Consider the following 14292-nt stretch of genomic DNA (forward strand, 5'->3'; position numbering starts at 1 on the left):
AGGGACCAACACAGATTAGGGACCCAAGGGATTACCCTCACTGAAGCTGGTCTGGGGAACCCCTCTTCCAATTGAGGGGTAGTTTTCTTTGTTTTTATGGGTAACATGGACCTCATTTTCAGAACTTCTTTACCAAGTGAAGTCTGAATAAGAGCAGAAAAGAAGCATACCCAGCACTCCTATTTATTCTTCAAGACCACCCCATGAAGTCCAATCTTACAAATGAAACTGGGGTCTAGAGATGTTAAGTGACTGTCACGGTGGGGAACAACAGAGCTGGGATTTCACCTCCAGCCTGTCAGAGGGAGGACCACAAAGGGAATCTCTGAGGAGAGCTGGGGACCATTTTGCTTTTAGCTTTGTTTCTTCGGCTCTCACATTAGTGTGGGAAATGCCCACAGACCAGGAAATGTAGGTTTAAGACCAGGAGGAGATGCTCCAAGGTACCTGGAGGAGAAAGCTGTGTTTCCTCAGAGGTGAGCCAGTGGCCAGACCACAGGGCCCAGTCACAAAGCCCCTGGAATCAGTGCTGAGCTGTGTGCAGGAACAAACCTGGTTCAGTAACAGATGCTTGGATATTTGTTAGATGAACTAGTACACAAAAGGAACAGAGATAAGGTGGGAAATGTTTCCCGATTGACTAATTGCAGTTCACTCAAAAATACACCAGAGAAATAACAAATTCTGCTGTCTGGTTTTCCTGCTGAAGTCCCCAGTTTCAAGGTAGACCTGAATTTAAATTGGGTGTCCTTAAGGAGAAACAGACAAAAATGGTGACGCTAGATTTAGATAAACATATGCTTAGCAGAATGACCAAAAAAAAAACCAAAAAACCTTCACTCTTCTTACTGTTTTTTTTTCTTATTAAAGGTTCAACTAGAATTTTTAAAAATAAGGACTATGTCTCCTTGCTGCCCTCCACTGGTGGAGAAACACAATCCTAATTAAATTTCCCATCTACACCACTTGAAATCCAAATCAAAAGTTATCTAAAAATTTCCTGGACCTTGAAAGAGGTTAGGTTTCATTCATAAATGCTGAATGTTTTCAACTGCCATGCCAAATATGAAATGGCAGAGAAAGTTACCCTGGTCTTCTTGCTTTAGAGAAAAAGACCTGGAAAGATCCAGTCTGTTTTTTTAAGGAGCGTTGTTGGCCTAGAGAGGCCATGGAAGGAATCCTGTGTCAGAATGTGAGTTTCCACCCTTATTTTACACCCTAATGCCATTATTAGGCCCTTCACTAACTGCACCTCTAATATTCATTGTTCCAGGTTTGAAAAGAAATGTCACACAACACAAAATTAGGAGGTGGTGGGTTTTGTGTTTGAGAGCATTAATCCCTGCTTGGGTAAAAAGCTAACTGGTTGAAAGAAACTGAACTAACCCACTTCTTTATGCATCACTTTTATTAGTTGCAACCCCAAGTTTTCCTTAAAACAGTAATATTTCACTTCTTCTACTTTATATCCATTGAAGGCATCCCACCGTACTGCAGAATTACCCATGTGCAGTTAAGTATTGCATCTGTGCACTTGGATTTTGTTAACATGGATAGAAACGATTAGATCATCTCATTGAGAAAAGATTTTCCTCTGACATCTTGTTCCACCTTGATTTTCTTGACAAGAGTTTGAGCGAAGGGCTATTTCTAAGGTTGATTCTTTCTCCTTTCACAACGCACCCTTGAAATGTCCAAACATTCTGCAAATAATACCAAACACAATGAGTTTCTGAGAACTTGGATTTACCTATTTACCATAAGACAAAGATTTCTGGCATCTACAAATGGTTAAATATGGGGGAAAAAACAGCCCTCTACAGTAGTCATAAATTAGTAAATAAAAACCACATTCTGAGACTCCAATTAATTTACTTGCCAGCATCTAAAATTATGTTTCATAAGCCAGGACAGTGGGACAGTGAGTGCCCACTCTGTCAGTTTTTCTTTCCTTGGTGCTTGTGTTGATTACAGGTGTTGGAAATGGCTGTTATGTTTGGTCACAATACAGTTTAGTACCCAAGCTCCTGCTGTTGTTGGTGATATTTGCCTGCCCAATTCTGGGTGATCTCCTCCTGAAAATGATGTCCTAGGCTATTGGATTGGTTTTTTCTTCTTTGTTCCTAATAAGACAATTCAGACTTTTTTGCTTATTTTTTAGCAAACAGCTAGGTATGATGGGAAGAACAATTTTAGAATTGGGCCTCTGAAATCCCTGTCACATGCATAACTGAAGCCTATCTCTTGAACTTTCCCTTTTCTCATTAAGAGCGTGGAACTATCTCAACTGCTCCATTGAGTTTTGGTGAAGAAAAGGGATAGGAATGTGTTTTGTGCCTGCAAAGAACTCTATAGCAGAAGGTAGTATTGTTCTTCTAAGTAAAGTCGATAAACTATAGCTGAGAGAGTCATGAAAAGAAATACAGGAACTTACTGATTTAGTACAACTCTGACAGACCTCAAACAGAATATATACATTTTTTTTCCTGCCTTAAAATTCTGTATGCTGGATGAAAGCCCCAACTGGCAAAATACGTTGCCTTTGTAGGACATTTAAGTGCTGGACAATGGAAGAAGGCAAGACCCTCCAGAAGGTGCAAATATCAGGTCAGAGCATCTTCAGATACAGGGATACATTCAGAGATTCTAGAAAGTAAAGGGGTTAAGATGGAGAATCTTGAGCTGGAAAGTTGTTTCAGAAGATAACACCTTGTCATTGGTGTGTGAGGCTCTTCAAAGTACTGAGCGGCCCTGAGTTGTTATTACACTCAGTCTACTTGGGGGTCATGTCACCCCAAAATAGATGATGCATTTATGATTATGTAGAAAATTCTGAAAGAGATGGGAATACCAAACCACCTGACCTGCCTCTTGAGAAACCTATATGCAGGTCAGGAAGCAACAGTTAGAACTGGACATGGAACAACAGACTGGTTCCAAACAGGAAAAGGAGTACGTCAAGGCTGTATATTGTCACCCTGCTTATTTAACTTACATGCAGAGTACATCATGAGAAACGCTGGGCTGGAAGAAGCACAAGCTGGAATCAAGATTGCCAGGAGAAATATCAGTAACCTCAGATATGCAGATGACATGACCCTTATGGCAGAAAGTGAAGAGGAACTAAAAAGCCTCTTGATGAAAGTGAAAGGAGAGTGAAAAAGTTGACTTAAAGCTCAACATTCAGAAAACGAAGATCATGGCATCTGGTCCCATCACTTCATGGGAAATAGATGGGGAAACAGTGTCAGACTTTATTTTTGGGGGCTCCAAAATCACTGCAGATAGTGATTGCAGCCATGAAATTAAAAGACAGTTACTCCTTGGAAGGATAGTTATGACCAACCTAGATAGCATATTCAAAAGCAGAGACATTACTTTGCCAACAAAGGTCTGTCTAGTCAAGACTATGGTTTTTCCAGTGGTTATATATGGATGTGAGAGTTGGACTATGAAGAAAGCTGAGTGCCGAAGAATTGATGCTTTTGAACTGTGGTGTTGGAGAAGACTCTTGAGAGTCCCTTGGACTTCAAGGAGATCCAACTAGTCCATCCAAAAGGAGATCAGTCCTGGGTGTTCATTGGAAGGACTGATGCTAAAGCTGAAACTCCAATACTTTGGCCACCTCATGCGAGGAGTTGACTCATTGGAAAAGACCCTGATGCTGGGAGGGATTGGGGGCAGGAGGAGAAGGGGAAGACAGAGGATGAGATGGCTGGATGGCTCAATGGACATGAGTTTGAGTGAACTCCAGGAATTGGTGATGGACAGGGAGGCCTGGCGTGCTGCAGTTCATGGGGTCGCAAAGAGTCGGACACGACTGAGCGACTGAACTGAACTGAACTGAACTGCAGGCACGTTTACCAAATAGGATCAGCTTCTTGGTTCAGGGCTAAAATATAATCATCTACAATGCAAATAAGTTTGTTTATTTGCCTTGACTGCTAACTTGTTATTGATCAGCAACAGCATGGAATGTTCACTAGTTAAAAATAAATAATCTATAGTGAGGTGTATTAATTAGGCAGGCATATGAAATACTCTCTTACACTGCTATGAGAGCCATCAGTGATCTCCCATCTCTGCTACATGCAGGCTTTCCTTAAACTCCCAATGCAAACTGAGCCAAACAAACACTTGCTTGAGAATTGCTTTCTGAGAGTCTTACTGGAATTCCACATACATACATACTCTCTTCTTCACAAATAAAGGAGGCTTAATGATCGACAGCCCAAACCTTTAACATCTGTGCATTCGGAAGGTCACTTTGTCCTCCATTTCCTGACCTGTGATTGTGCTATTTCCTCTCATACCTATCTATTTTGAAACATGATGGCCTGCATACAACAGGATAGCCCTTAGACTTACAGAATCCAGGTCCCCCACACTAGGGAAACAAGTAGTAGAAACAAGCCCCACTGTCATTCCAGGACGTCTCAGCGATGTTTCTGAAACAAGCTGTAAACCCAAGCACTTTATATTTTCAAACTGAATCAGGTAGGAGAAGTATTAAACATCTGAAGAAAAGAAAAAAACGAGATCTTTACCTTGTAATTTCATACAGACATACCTTCAGCTGGCATTTTTCAGTCCATAGATTTTACAGAATACCTCTTCCATTTCCTTTCCAACATTTTCCTGATTGGTGCCCTTCAGATCAATGTAGTGACAGTTGGCATCAGCAAAATGGCATGAAATTGTCTGTGGAAAGTGAATGACTCATGTTAGAAAGAAAAAAAAAAACACCTTGTTAACACCATCAGTCAAGCAATGAGGCATCTTTCAGAAAGTTCTGTCCGTGAGCATTTGATTTCTAGACTGAATGCTATTCCCATGTGTCTTAAATCAGTCCCTCCATGACTCATCTGCTTTTTTCTTCCAGCTAAAGGCTGATTGAGAAATTGTAAGATTTTTAACTGTGTAATTTATTATCCAAAGATATGTACGGGGCAGGGAACAGAATTATGTAAGGAAGAAGTCTAACTTTTTAGCATTTGATTTTTCTAATGAGTGAATATTTCCAAGTGCTACTAAGGAATGTATTGCAGGGTTTCTCATCAACTCAGTTACAGAAGTTAGTGGAGTTTGTAATGAGTTGGTATTTCAATGGCCACAGATGATGGAGCAAGAAAAACTGAAAAGACCTTGCAAGGGAAAATAATATGCAGACACCCTTCTCTAGTCCAAAGCACAGTTCCAGTCTGATAGCATTCACATAAAATACTCATCTTGGTTCCTTTTGAAGGTAAGATGGAAGTTATTTGGCTCTCCCCAGTCTCGAAGAACTTATCAACAGATCTAACTTGCAAGGTGATAGTTCAAACTCAACTTCCTTGTCACAAGTTAGTTGTCTTAGGGTGACTGCACCCATCAGAAGATCTTCCTACTTCCTACAAATTTCTAGGCAGTTGAGTCATGAACTTTATTTCCTATGGAAACCCTAGTGCTATACTAAGCCATTTTGTAGCCTGAGGCAAAAGAGAAGAAATGTACACTCCTACCTGTACACTTTTATGTATTTTTTAATAGTTAGCATTTTCTAAAACATTAAAGCAGTTAAAAATATTGAAAAATTACAAAGTTAATATATTAAAACACACTATTTCCAGCATAGTGCCTGTACCCCCCCCATTTGTACTGTTCTGAGTGTCATGGTAGTGGAGGGTCTGATCTTGTTTCACTTGAGATTGTGCTCAGTGTGGAATTTTTTGTTTTCTGTGTTGAGTCTTAGTTGTAGCATGTGGGATCTTCATTGCAGTGCACAGCCTCTCTAGTTGTAGCACAAGAGCTTAGTTGTTCTTAGGCATGTCGGATCTTAGTTCCCCAACTAGGGACTGAACCAACCAACTTCCCCCAAATTGCAAGGTAAATTTGTAACCACTGGATCACCAGGTAAGTGCCTCATCATGGACTTTTTGGCATTAATGTTTCTTTATTTTAAATAAGACATTAAAATATTATTTAATTGGATCACTGAGTCTCTTTTAGCCTCCAAGAGAACTGCCTTCTTGCCTCATGCTCATCTCAGTCCTGTTGAGCCTGGTGGATGTCTGAATGAATGGAGGATGAAATCTGACAACTAACCCTCAGCCACAGGGAGACAAGAGGGTTATTGTGATAAACTGGAAGCCTTCACTCAGCCCCAAAGAAGACACTAATATTTAGTATCAACAGCCTTGTCATCCTAGGGAAATGTGAGCCCAGCATATCATCAGATCTGCTAAATTTTAGAGAAGCAAGAAATCTGGGCTCTTATGAGAAATTCTGTCAGTTTTTAATGTAAGCACTGATCTCATAAAGCTGAAAACATTCTGAGGCTAAGGAGTGAAAAATATGGCCATATCTGATTTCTGGGTGGCCAATTCACACCTTCCTTTCCAATCAATAATATTTTAACCAATAGCAATAATATTACAGACGTTCCCCTTATATGAGCTGTATACATTCCAAATATTATTTGGTATGTATGTCTGCCTTTGTCTTTTCCTCTGAAAACATGCTGTCAGTTGCTAAGTAACTATGCTGTCTGTCTGGAGAAATTCCATGAATGTTCACTAGTGATGGCATCCTAAGGTCATCTGGCTTCTTACTGCTGTCAGCAACAAAGCACGAGGGAGACAAATATATTTCCTAGTAAATACACCAGACTAAAGGGCAGTTCAATTAAAAGTTACAAATCCTTTAACTTTTCATGTATCGGGATACTTTTCTTCCTCATGCATTCATCTTCAAACAGTGCTGTGATGTGAATGTGTACCTTCCGGAATCCTTGACTTTTGTTCCGACCAGATCCATGGATGAGCAAAGGGTGAAAGAAGACGGTGTCTCCCTTCTCCATCACCAAGTGCACCCGGGCGTTGTTTTTGTCATAGTCCTGGATCCCATGAAACATGATGCTGATTCCTCTCTAAAATCACGAGAGAAGCCAAGTCCATAAGTGAAGAAGCCAAAAATTAAAACTTGTATCAATGATTCATCAGGGAAAACAAAGCTTCTCTAAGTTCTTCCAAGAGAAAGAGACAAATAAATTAGATTTTTAAAAAATTATTTATACCAAAGCTTCTCAGTTGACTGGTTTTAGAAAGCCATGAGTTGTTAAAATCAGAGATACTTTAGACTGGATGAAGAATTTGGAATTGCCACCCACTGTTCATTACTGAATGATAACTGAAGACCCAGATCAGCTTTGCATTTTGTGGGAATGCAGGAGATCATCTTTCCTGGTAAACCCATGCTCATTCTTTCCCAGCATGCTCTTCTCCTCACCTGGAACTTGCATCAGTCACTCCTCTATTACTCAGAAGTATCTCTTGAGAAGCTAACTCAGAGAGAGGCTCATCTCCCCAAATAGGAGAGAGAAAGTACTCAGTATTTCTGAGCTCAAAACCCACTCATGTTACATCCAGAGTAAAGAAAGAAAGTAAATTAAAATGTTACATTTTAAAATTATTTCAACCCCTGTTTTTCAAAGTTACTGCACACAAAGAAAAAAAAAAAACCCACAACTTTTTTTCAAACTATCTTCAAAGTTAATTACTGCATTAGCTAATGGTTATATTTTTTATGGAAAAAACCTAAAATGAGAAGCCTGCAAGCCTTTATGGGTCTTGGGCAGTATCCCACTTCCTTTCCTAAGACTATCCCAAACCCAAATTCCTTTGGGGGAATGACTACTTCCCGACTGTACTGTGGTGAGTCTTTGCGTCCTGCCCAGAGTGGATATTTGAGCAAGATAACTCCATCTAATCTCCCATTGCAGCACTTAGCAGTAAGCCTCAGTGCAGGAATTCTAACTAATTCTGACTAATTTAAGCACAGAAGTCCTGAAACACACACACACACACACACGCACACACACTCATATATATATTATATATATATATATATATATATATATTTTTTTTTTTTTTTTTTTTTTGGCTGAGCGGCTTGTCAGATCTTAGTCCCTAACCAGAGACTGAACCTGCACATTTCACAGTGAAAGCTTGGATTCCTAAGCACTAGACTACCAGGGAAGTCCCAATATTCTTAGCATCCTGCAGAACCATGTGCATTCTGTCTGCCTTAACAAAAGGTGCTCTTCCATCCTTACCATGATTATGGGATTTTGAGACCTTATTTCCTTACATCTAAAACACTAATTAAGAGTCTACTCCCTTGTTTCTCTGCCTCTGGACTCCTACACCTGCAATACATATACTGTGCCAGACCACAAGGTTATTGTCCTTGAAAAAATGATTTGATCTCCTCAATCATGGGCCCCAAAGCATTGACCAGCTAAATTGATAAACCATGGAACAGCCTCATAATGGAATGCTGCTCAGTCCTCCCCAGAGCCTCTCTCTGCTGGTCTTTCCAGGTGGAAGCAGATAATCCCTCTTCTTCACTGAGAGACCAACCAGTCAGTGTGTAAGACTCACTTGGCACACGCATCTGGTGTTACCGTGTTTGTGTCTTACCTCTGTAGTTAGGCTTTATAATCTCAGATCTTTTATAGCATCACCAAAGTCCACCACTTTGGTTGGCCTTCAAGCACTTGTTGAAAGAATGGAGGTGATCATTTTATCTTACATCCTGGAATTTTCCCTAATCCTCGTTTTACATCCCAGAACAATGTTTCTCTAAGAAAGGAAATGTCATCTTACTGGTAAAGCTCCTTATGTGTATGTGTGTGCTGAGTCACTTCAGTCATATCTGACTCTTTGCCTATAGATTGTAGTCTGCTAAGCTCCTCCAGAGAAGGCAGTGGCAACCCACTCCAGTACTCTTGCCTGGAAAATCCCATGGACAGAGGAGCTGGTGGGCTGCTGTCTATGGGGTCGCATAGAGTCAGACACGATTGAGCGACTTCACTTTCACTTTTCACTTTTCATGCATTGGAGAAGGAAATGGCAACCCACTCCAGATTCTTGCCTGGAGAATCCCAGGGAGGGCGGAGCCTGGTGGGCTGCCGTCTATGGGGTCGCACAGAGTCGGACACGACTGAAGCGCCTTAGCAGCAGCAGCAGCAGCAGCAAGCTCCTCTGTCCATGGGATTCTCCAGGCAAGAATATGAGTACTGATATGAAATCAAAACAATCAAATCTGATCAAAACTCAGCCATCTAGCAAACTTACCTCCCACTGGGGATAATCATGGGGTTGCAAGGGGCCTTTGTGTGTCCCTGGCAGCACAGCCAGACAGCCATTGTTCCGGTCAATGTGCTCCATGGCTGTCCAGGCACAAACGATGCTATTGCTGGGCCTGAAGGGGAAATAGTGCAGATCCTGGTGCAAAGGAGGACGGGATGTCTTCTTGCCTGAAACAGAATTTGCTGTTAAATAAACTCAAGTCTCAGAATTCTTCTCTGCTTAAAAAACCAGAACAATGACCTATCCTTGCAAAAATCAAACAGATGAGACAATGCTGAAGAAAACCAGCCTCTAGAGATAAGCACCAAATTAGAAGACTGAATCAGCACGATGACTCAATCCTCTAATTCTTTCTGGATTTCTGGTAGCTGAGGACTACTTACACTGTTTTCTAGCAATCTGTACATACGTCATCATCTCCGTTGTGCTTTATACCTTCCTAACTCTGGTTTGGGCATAGAGCTTAGTATACCCAAAACAGGTTGACTAATTAAAGAGAGTGGTCAAATCTGAGATCCTATGACAGCCTTCTAAGTGACTGATATAAAAAAATGATTCATTAATTAACTAAATAAATAAATAGAAGGACTCTCAAAAGGTTTCCCCCACCAAACTAGAACCATTTGCTGTACTATCACTGTGAAGAACCAGAGATACTACACCCACATTCACATTCTCCCCTAGAATTGCCTTCTGAACGTGGTTTCCCCAGGCCAGGCGATCTCTTCACCCAGGACACCAAGGGAGGGAAAGGCCTGCTGATGTTAGGCTACAGGCTTAGCACATAAACCTCTCTTGGAGACGACAGAGACAAATTAGAACTGTATCAAAGATCTCTAATGGCTGATTTCCTACCACTGATACAGCTGAATTTCTCAGTGTGGCCCAAGAGCCATCTGCATTAGCATCTCTGAGTATGGTTAATAAAATGCAGATTCCTAGGTTCTATTTTCTGAATCAGTCTGTCTAGGAGGGAGGGCTTAGAAGCTAGATTTTATCAAGCACAGGGAATTTTAAGAATAGCTATGGTATGTGATATATAAGTTCAGTTTTAAATTTGTAGTAATAATACTTTCTTCAGATCAAGAAGGCAAAGTCCACACTCTCATGCATGGGTAAGAGTGGGTAACAAAGCTTAGCAATGTTGAATATCAAGAGCCTAAGGGGTAGAGTGACAGTCGTGTTTTATTAAACTATATCTTCTAGAAGCCACTTGTCTATAGTCCCAGCAATAATCTTACAGTTAACATCAACATCACTATTATACTTCAGTGTTGTTATGATGTAAGCTATATTATGACTTAAAGTATGTACATTTATTTATGCAAAGTTTAGCAGTTGTGCCTTTGCCATTTGTTAGGACATCAACCTTACATACTTTAATTAAACATTTTCTTTTTTTGTTTGCTTATATTATTTTGTTTTTGCTTTCCTTTTACAATTAAGAACTCTTACCAGAATCTGGAGGTTTATTTATCAGCATTGTACGCATGGCCATAATATTGGGTCCAGTGAAGCACTCTACATATTTCAGAATCTAAGGGAAAAGGAGGAAAAAAGTTCATGGGAAGTCAGATGCATAAGCATGCAGCACAAAGTACATCTATCTATACTAGAATCCATTTGGAAGTCATTTAAATCAATCAATATTTCACAACCTTGCAAATAAACCATGGAAAGGTCAGCAACTGGAAATCATTGGAAATTTACAACACACTGAATTAAACAGGTTTTTTGGAACTAGCTAGAAACATAAGTGCTTCTTCTACAAGAGACTTGCATTTCTGTGAAACACCACATGCGAAAGGCAGTAATACCCTTCTTTGCACTAAACTGTTGGCAGTTGCCCCATGAGAAGGCAGCTTCCTTTTCCTTCACAGAGACTCTTGTAAGAGGGACCCGGAAAGTTCCCAACAGGTTTGCGGCTGTCATGAATCACCATGAGGGAAGGAGAACAGGCACTCAGAGGGTGCTTCACAATCAACGTGGTCATTAATTCAACAACTCTTTCCTGAGTCTCTGAACCAGGCAGAGTGACAGCAATTGGGGACACAACAGTGAACAAAATAACCAGGTTGCTGCCTTCATTGAGTTTATACACTGGGGGGGAGAAAGATGTTAAACATGTAATAACATGGGCTGCTGAGGTTGAAGCCCAGCTATGAGGAATAAGCTGCAGTGGGAGCATCAGACCCCCTAGAAAGGACTCTACATTGCATGCCTCCACCTGCTAGGGGCTTTCTGTCTACATTATCTTGGTGAAGCCCCACAAGAATCCCTGAAAATTAATGCCTTTACCCACTAATAAATCCTTTGAAATGAAAATCCCCAAGAATAAGATGCCCAAGTTGGCAGAGCCAGTTAAATGAAAAAGATGATATTCAAACTCTAATTCTGCCTGACTCCAAAGGGGGGGGGGGGGGGACACATTTTACAGCTTTCTCCCTATCTGATCTCTTGTATATAAGGAATATAGGAAATTTGAGTATGAGACACTTGAAATGTTACAAAATTCCCAAGAGTCAGGTCTAGATGCCTGTTTTTTTAAATAAGGCATTTGTTTTGTCATTTGAGGCATGGGCCAAAGAACTAAATAGACATTTCTCCAAAGAAGACATACAGATGGCTAACAAACACATGAAAAGATGCTCAACATCACTCATTATCAGAGAAATGCAAATCAAAACCACTATGAGGTACCATTTCACGCCAGTCAGAATGACTGCGATCCAAAAGTCTACAAGCAATAAATGCTGGAGAGGATGTGGAGAAAAGGGAACCCTCTTATACTGTTGGTGGGAATGCAAACTAGTACAGCCACTATGGAGAACGGTGTGGAGATTCCTTAAAAAACTGGAAATAGAACTGCCTTATGATCCAGCAATCCCACTGCTGGGCATACACACTGAGGAAACCAAAAGGGAAAGAGACACGTGTACCCCAATGTTCATTGCAGCACTGTTTATAATAGCCAGGACATGGAAGCAACCTAGATGTCCATCAGCAGATGAATGGATAAGAAAGCTGTGGTACATGTACACAATGGAGTATTACTCAGCATTAAAAAGAATACATTTGAATCAGTTCTAATGAGGTGGATGAAACTGGAGCCTATTATACAGAGTGAAGTAAGCCAGAAAGAAAAACACCGATACAGTATACTAACACATATATATGGAATTTAGAAAGATGGTAACAATAACCCTGTGTACGAGACAGCAAAAGAGACACTGATGTATAGAACAGTCTTATGGACTCCGTTGGAGAGGGAGAGGGTGGGAAGATTTGGGAGAATGGCATTGAAACATGTATAATATCATGTATGAAATGAGTTGCCAGTCCAGGTTCGATGCACGATACTGGATGCTTGGGGCTGGTGCACTGGGACAACCCAGAGGGATGGAATGGGGAGGGAGGAGGGAGGAGGGTTCAGGAAGGGGAACACATGTATACCTGTGGTGGATTCATTTCAATATTTGGCAAAACTAATACAATATTGTAAAGTTTAAAAATAAAATTAAAAAAATTAAAAATGACCAAAAAACTGCTATTTTCTTTTTTTTTTTAATTTTGATTGGGGTATAGTTGATTTATAATGTGTTAGTTTCAGGTGTACAGAAAATGAATCTGTTATACCCACTTTTTTAAAGATTCTTTTCCCATAAAAGTCATTACAAAGTATTGAGTAGAGTTCCCTGTGCTATACAGTAGTCATTATTAGTTGTCTATTTTATAAGCAGTTTGTATATGTGTCAATCCCAATCTTCTAATCTACTCTTCCTAGATTGTTATTTGCTAAACCATCATCATTCAGAAGCCATCCTCAGCTTTTCTGTCCTGCTATGCAGAACTGCCTAAATACATTAAGTCTTTATTCTCCCTAAGTCTTATCTGAGCCTTATCCTGATTAGTAATATTCTTGAAATCTGGTGCTGGTTCATCTTTCCAATACAGATTAAAATAAATACCTAACTATTAGAAGAATGTCTACCTCCTACAAATCATTGGATGAACCACCAGACACATGGTTCACAAGTTACAGTGGTAGGAACATCCCATTAGAGCTTCATCTACCACACATTGCCTGTGATTTCCTGCTTTTTATCCTGGTCCACTCACATAGCCTCTATTTCCATAACAGCACTTGAGGTTGGGAAAAATGTATGGCTTGGAGGGGTCACTTCCCCTTCCATTGCCAACACAAGGGGCCAGACCTCCCAGGTGGCTCAGCTGTGCAGTCTGTCTTCATGAATCGGACTTTCTAACAGCACTTGGGGTTATAAGTTCTAGTAAGTACTTTGTGCAAAATGTCCTTTAAAACCATATAAACAAATGGCTATTTATTATTTACAGTCATAAACCATAGTACATATATACAATGGAATACTATGCAATAGATTATGAAATAAAGTAGATCCATAGATACCAATAGGGAGATACATCTCATATGTATGTACTACCAGTGGAAAAAACAAAGTGACAAGCAGGATGTTCCCTGTTATAAAAAAAAAAAAAGGTGGGGTTATATAAATATGATTATATGTGAAACAATTCTAGGTGAATACACGAAACTGAACAGTGAGTGGTGCTGGGGGTCAGAGAATCTGCTTTTCATTTCCTATCCTTCCATGGTATTTGGATATTTTTTCAAATATGAACTATTCTTAAAGAATAATTTTTTTAAAAAAACTAGTTTGAAAACAAACTGACATGTCTACTGACCAGACTCATAAAACAAATTGAAAAATCTACGATGTACAATAAGTAAATCTCAACACTTTGATCCCTGTGGACATGGCTGTATGGAGTATGAGAAAGTCTTTCTACTCTACCACAGAATTCCTGCTTTTCTTCAAAAACAGTAAAATTATGAGCAGGATTTTTCAGTCTTGGAACTACTGGCATTTTTGGCTGCAGAATATCCTGTATTCTGTACAGGATAGCATCCCTGGAACCAGCAGCACCATCCAGACCTCTACCCATTAGAAGTCATCATCCCTCCTGCCTGCCAACCAAAGATGTCTCCAGACAGTGCTGGAGTGCCTCTGATTGGGAATCACTGCTCTAGGGCTCCAGTATGAAGAGGAAAGATAACATAAAAAATAAGAAAAAATAGAAGATTTCAGAGGCAGGAATGCAGATGGGCTATTAGCTTAAAGAG

The 14292-nt window shown here is 40.1% G+C and overlaps 1 protein-coding gene across 1 annotated transcript; it reads right to left on the reverse strand.

Annotated features, from left to right (window-relative positions):
* Window positions 1-870: 870 nt before the first annotated feature.
* On the reverse strand, window positions 871-10692 carry LOC129626233 (phytanoyl-CoA dioxygenase, peroxisomal-like). Its single transcript, XM_055545397.1, has 5 exons — window positions 10587-10692; window positions 9117-9298; window positions 6758-6907; window positions 4571-4701; window positions 871-1703 (listed from the first exon to the last, which is right to left on the reverse strand). Exons 1-4 carry the CDS (start codon window positions 10627-10629, stop codon window positions 4573-4575), a joined length of 504 nt encoding a protein of 167 aa, XP_055401372.1. The 5' UTR covers window positions 10630-10692; the 3' UTR covers window positions 871-1703; window positions 4571-4572.
* Window positions 10693-14292: the final 3600 nt, after the last annotated feature.

The sequence above is a fragment of the Bubalus kerabau genome, chromosome 13 (genome assembly GCF_029407905.1).
Source record: "Bubalus kerabau isolate K-KA32 ecotype Philippines breed swamp buffalo chromosome 13, PCC_UOA_SB_1v2, whole genome shotgun sequence".
Lineage (NCBI taxonomy): Eukaryota > Metazoa > Chordata > Mammalia > Artiodactyla > Bovidae > Bubalus > Bubalus kerabau.

What these genes read in the sequence shown, in the direction of transcription:
- LOC129626233 (XM_055545397.1), bottom strand. Translation starts at nt 10,629, where the DNA reads ATGGCCATGCGTACAATGCTGATAAATAAACCTCCAGATTCTG. An exon ending in ATGATTATCCCCAGTGGGAG is followed by an intron (nt 6,908 to 9,116) that starts GTAAGTTTGCTA and finishes TCGTGATTTTAG; the next exon opens with AGAGGAATCAGCATCATGTT. An exon ending in AAAGTCAAGGATTCCGGAAG is followed by an intron (nt 4,702 to 6,757) that starts GTACACATTCAC and finishes CACTTTCCACAG; the next exon opens with ACAATTTCATGCCATTTTGC.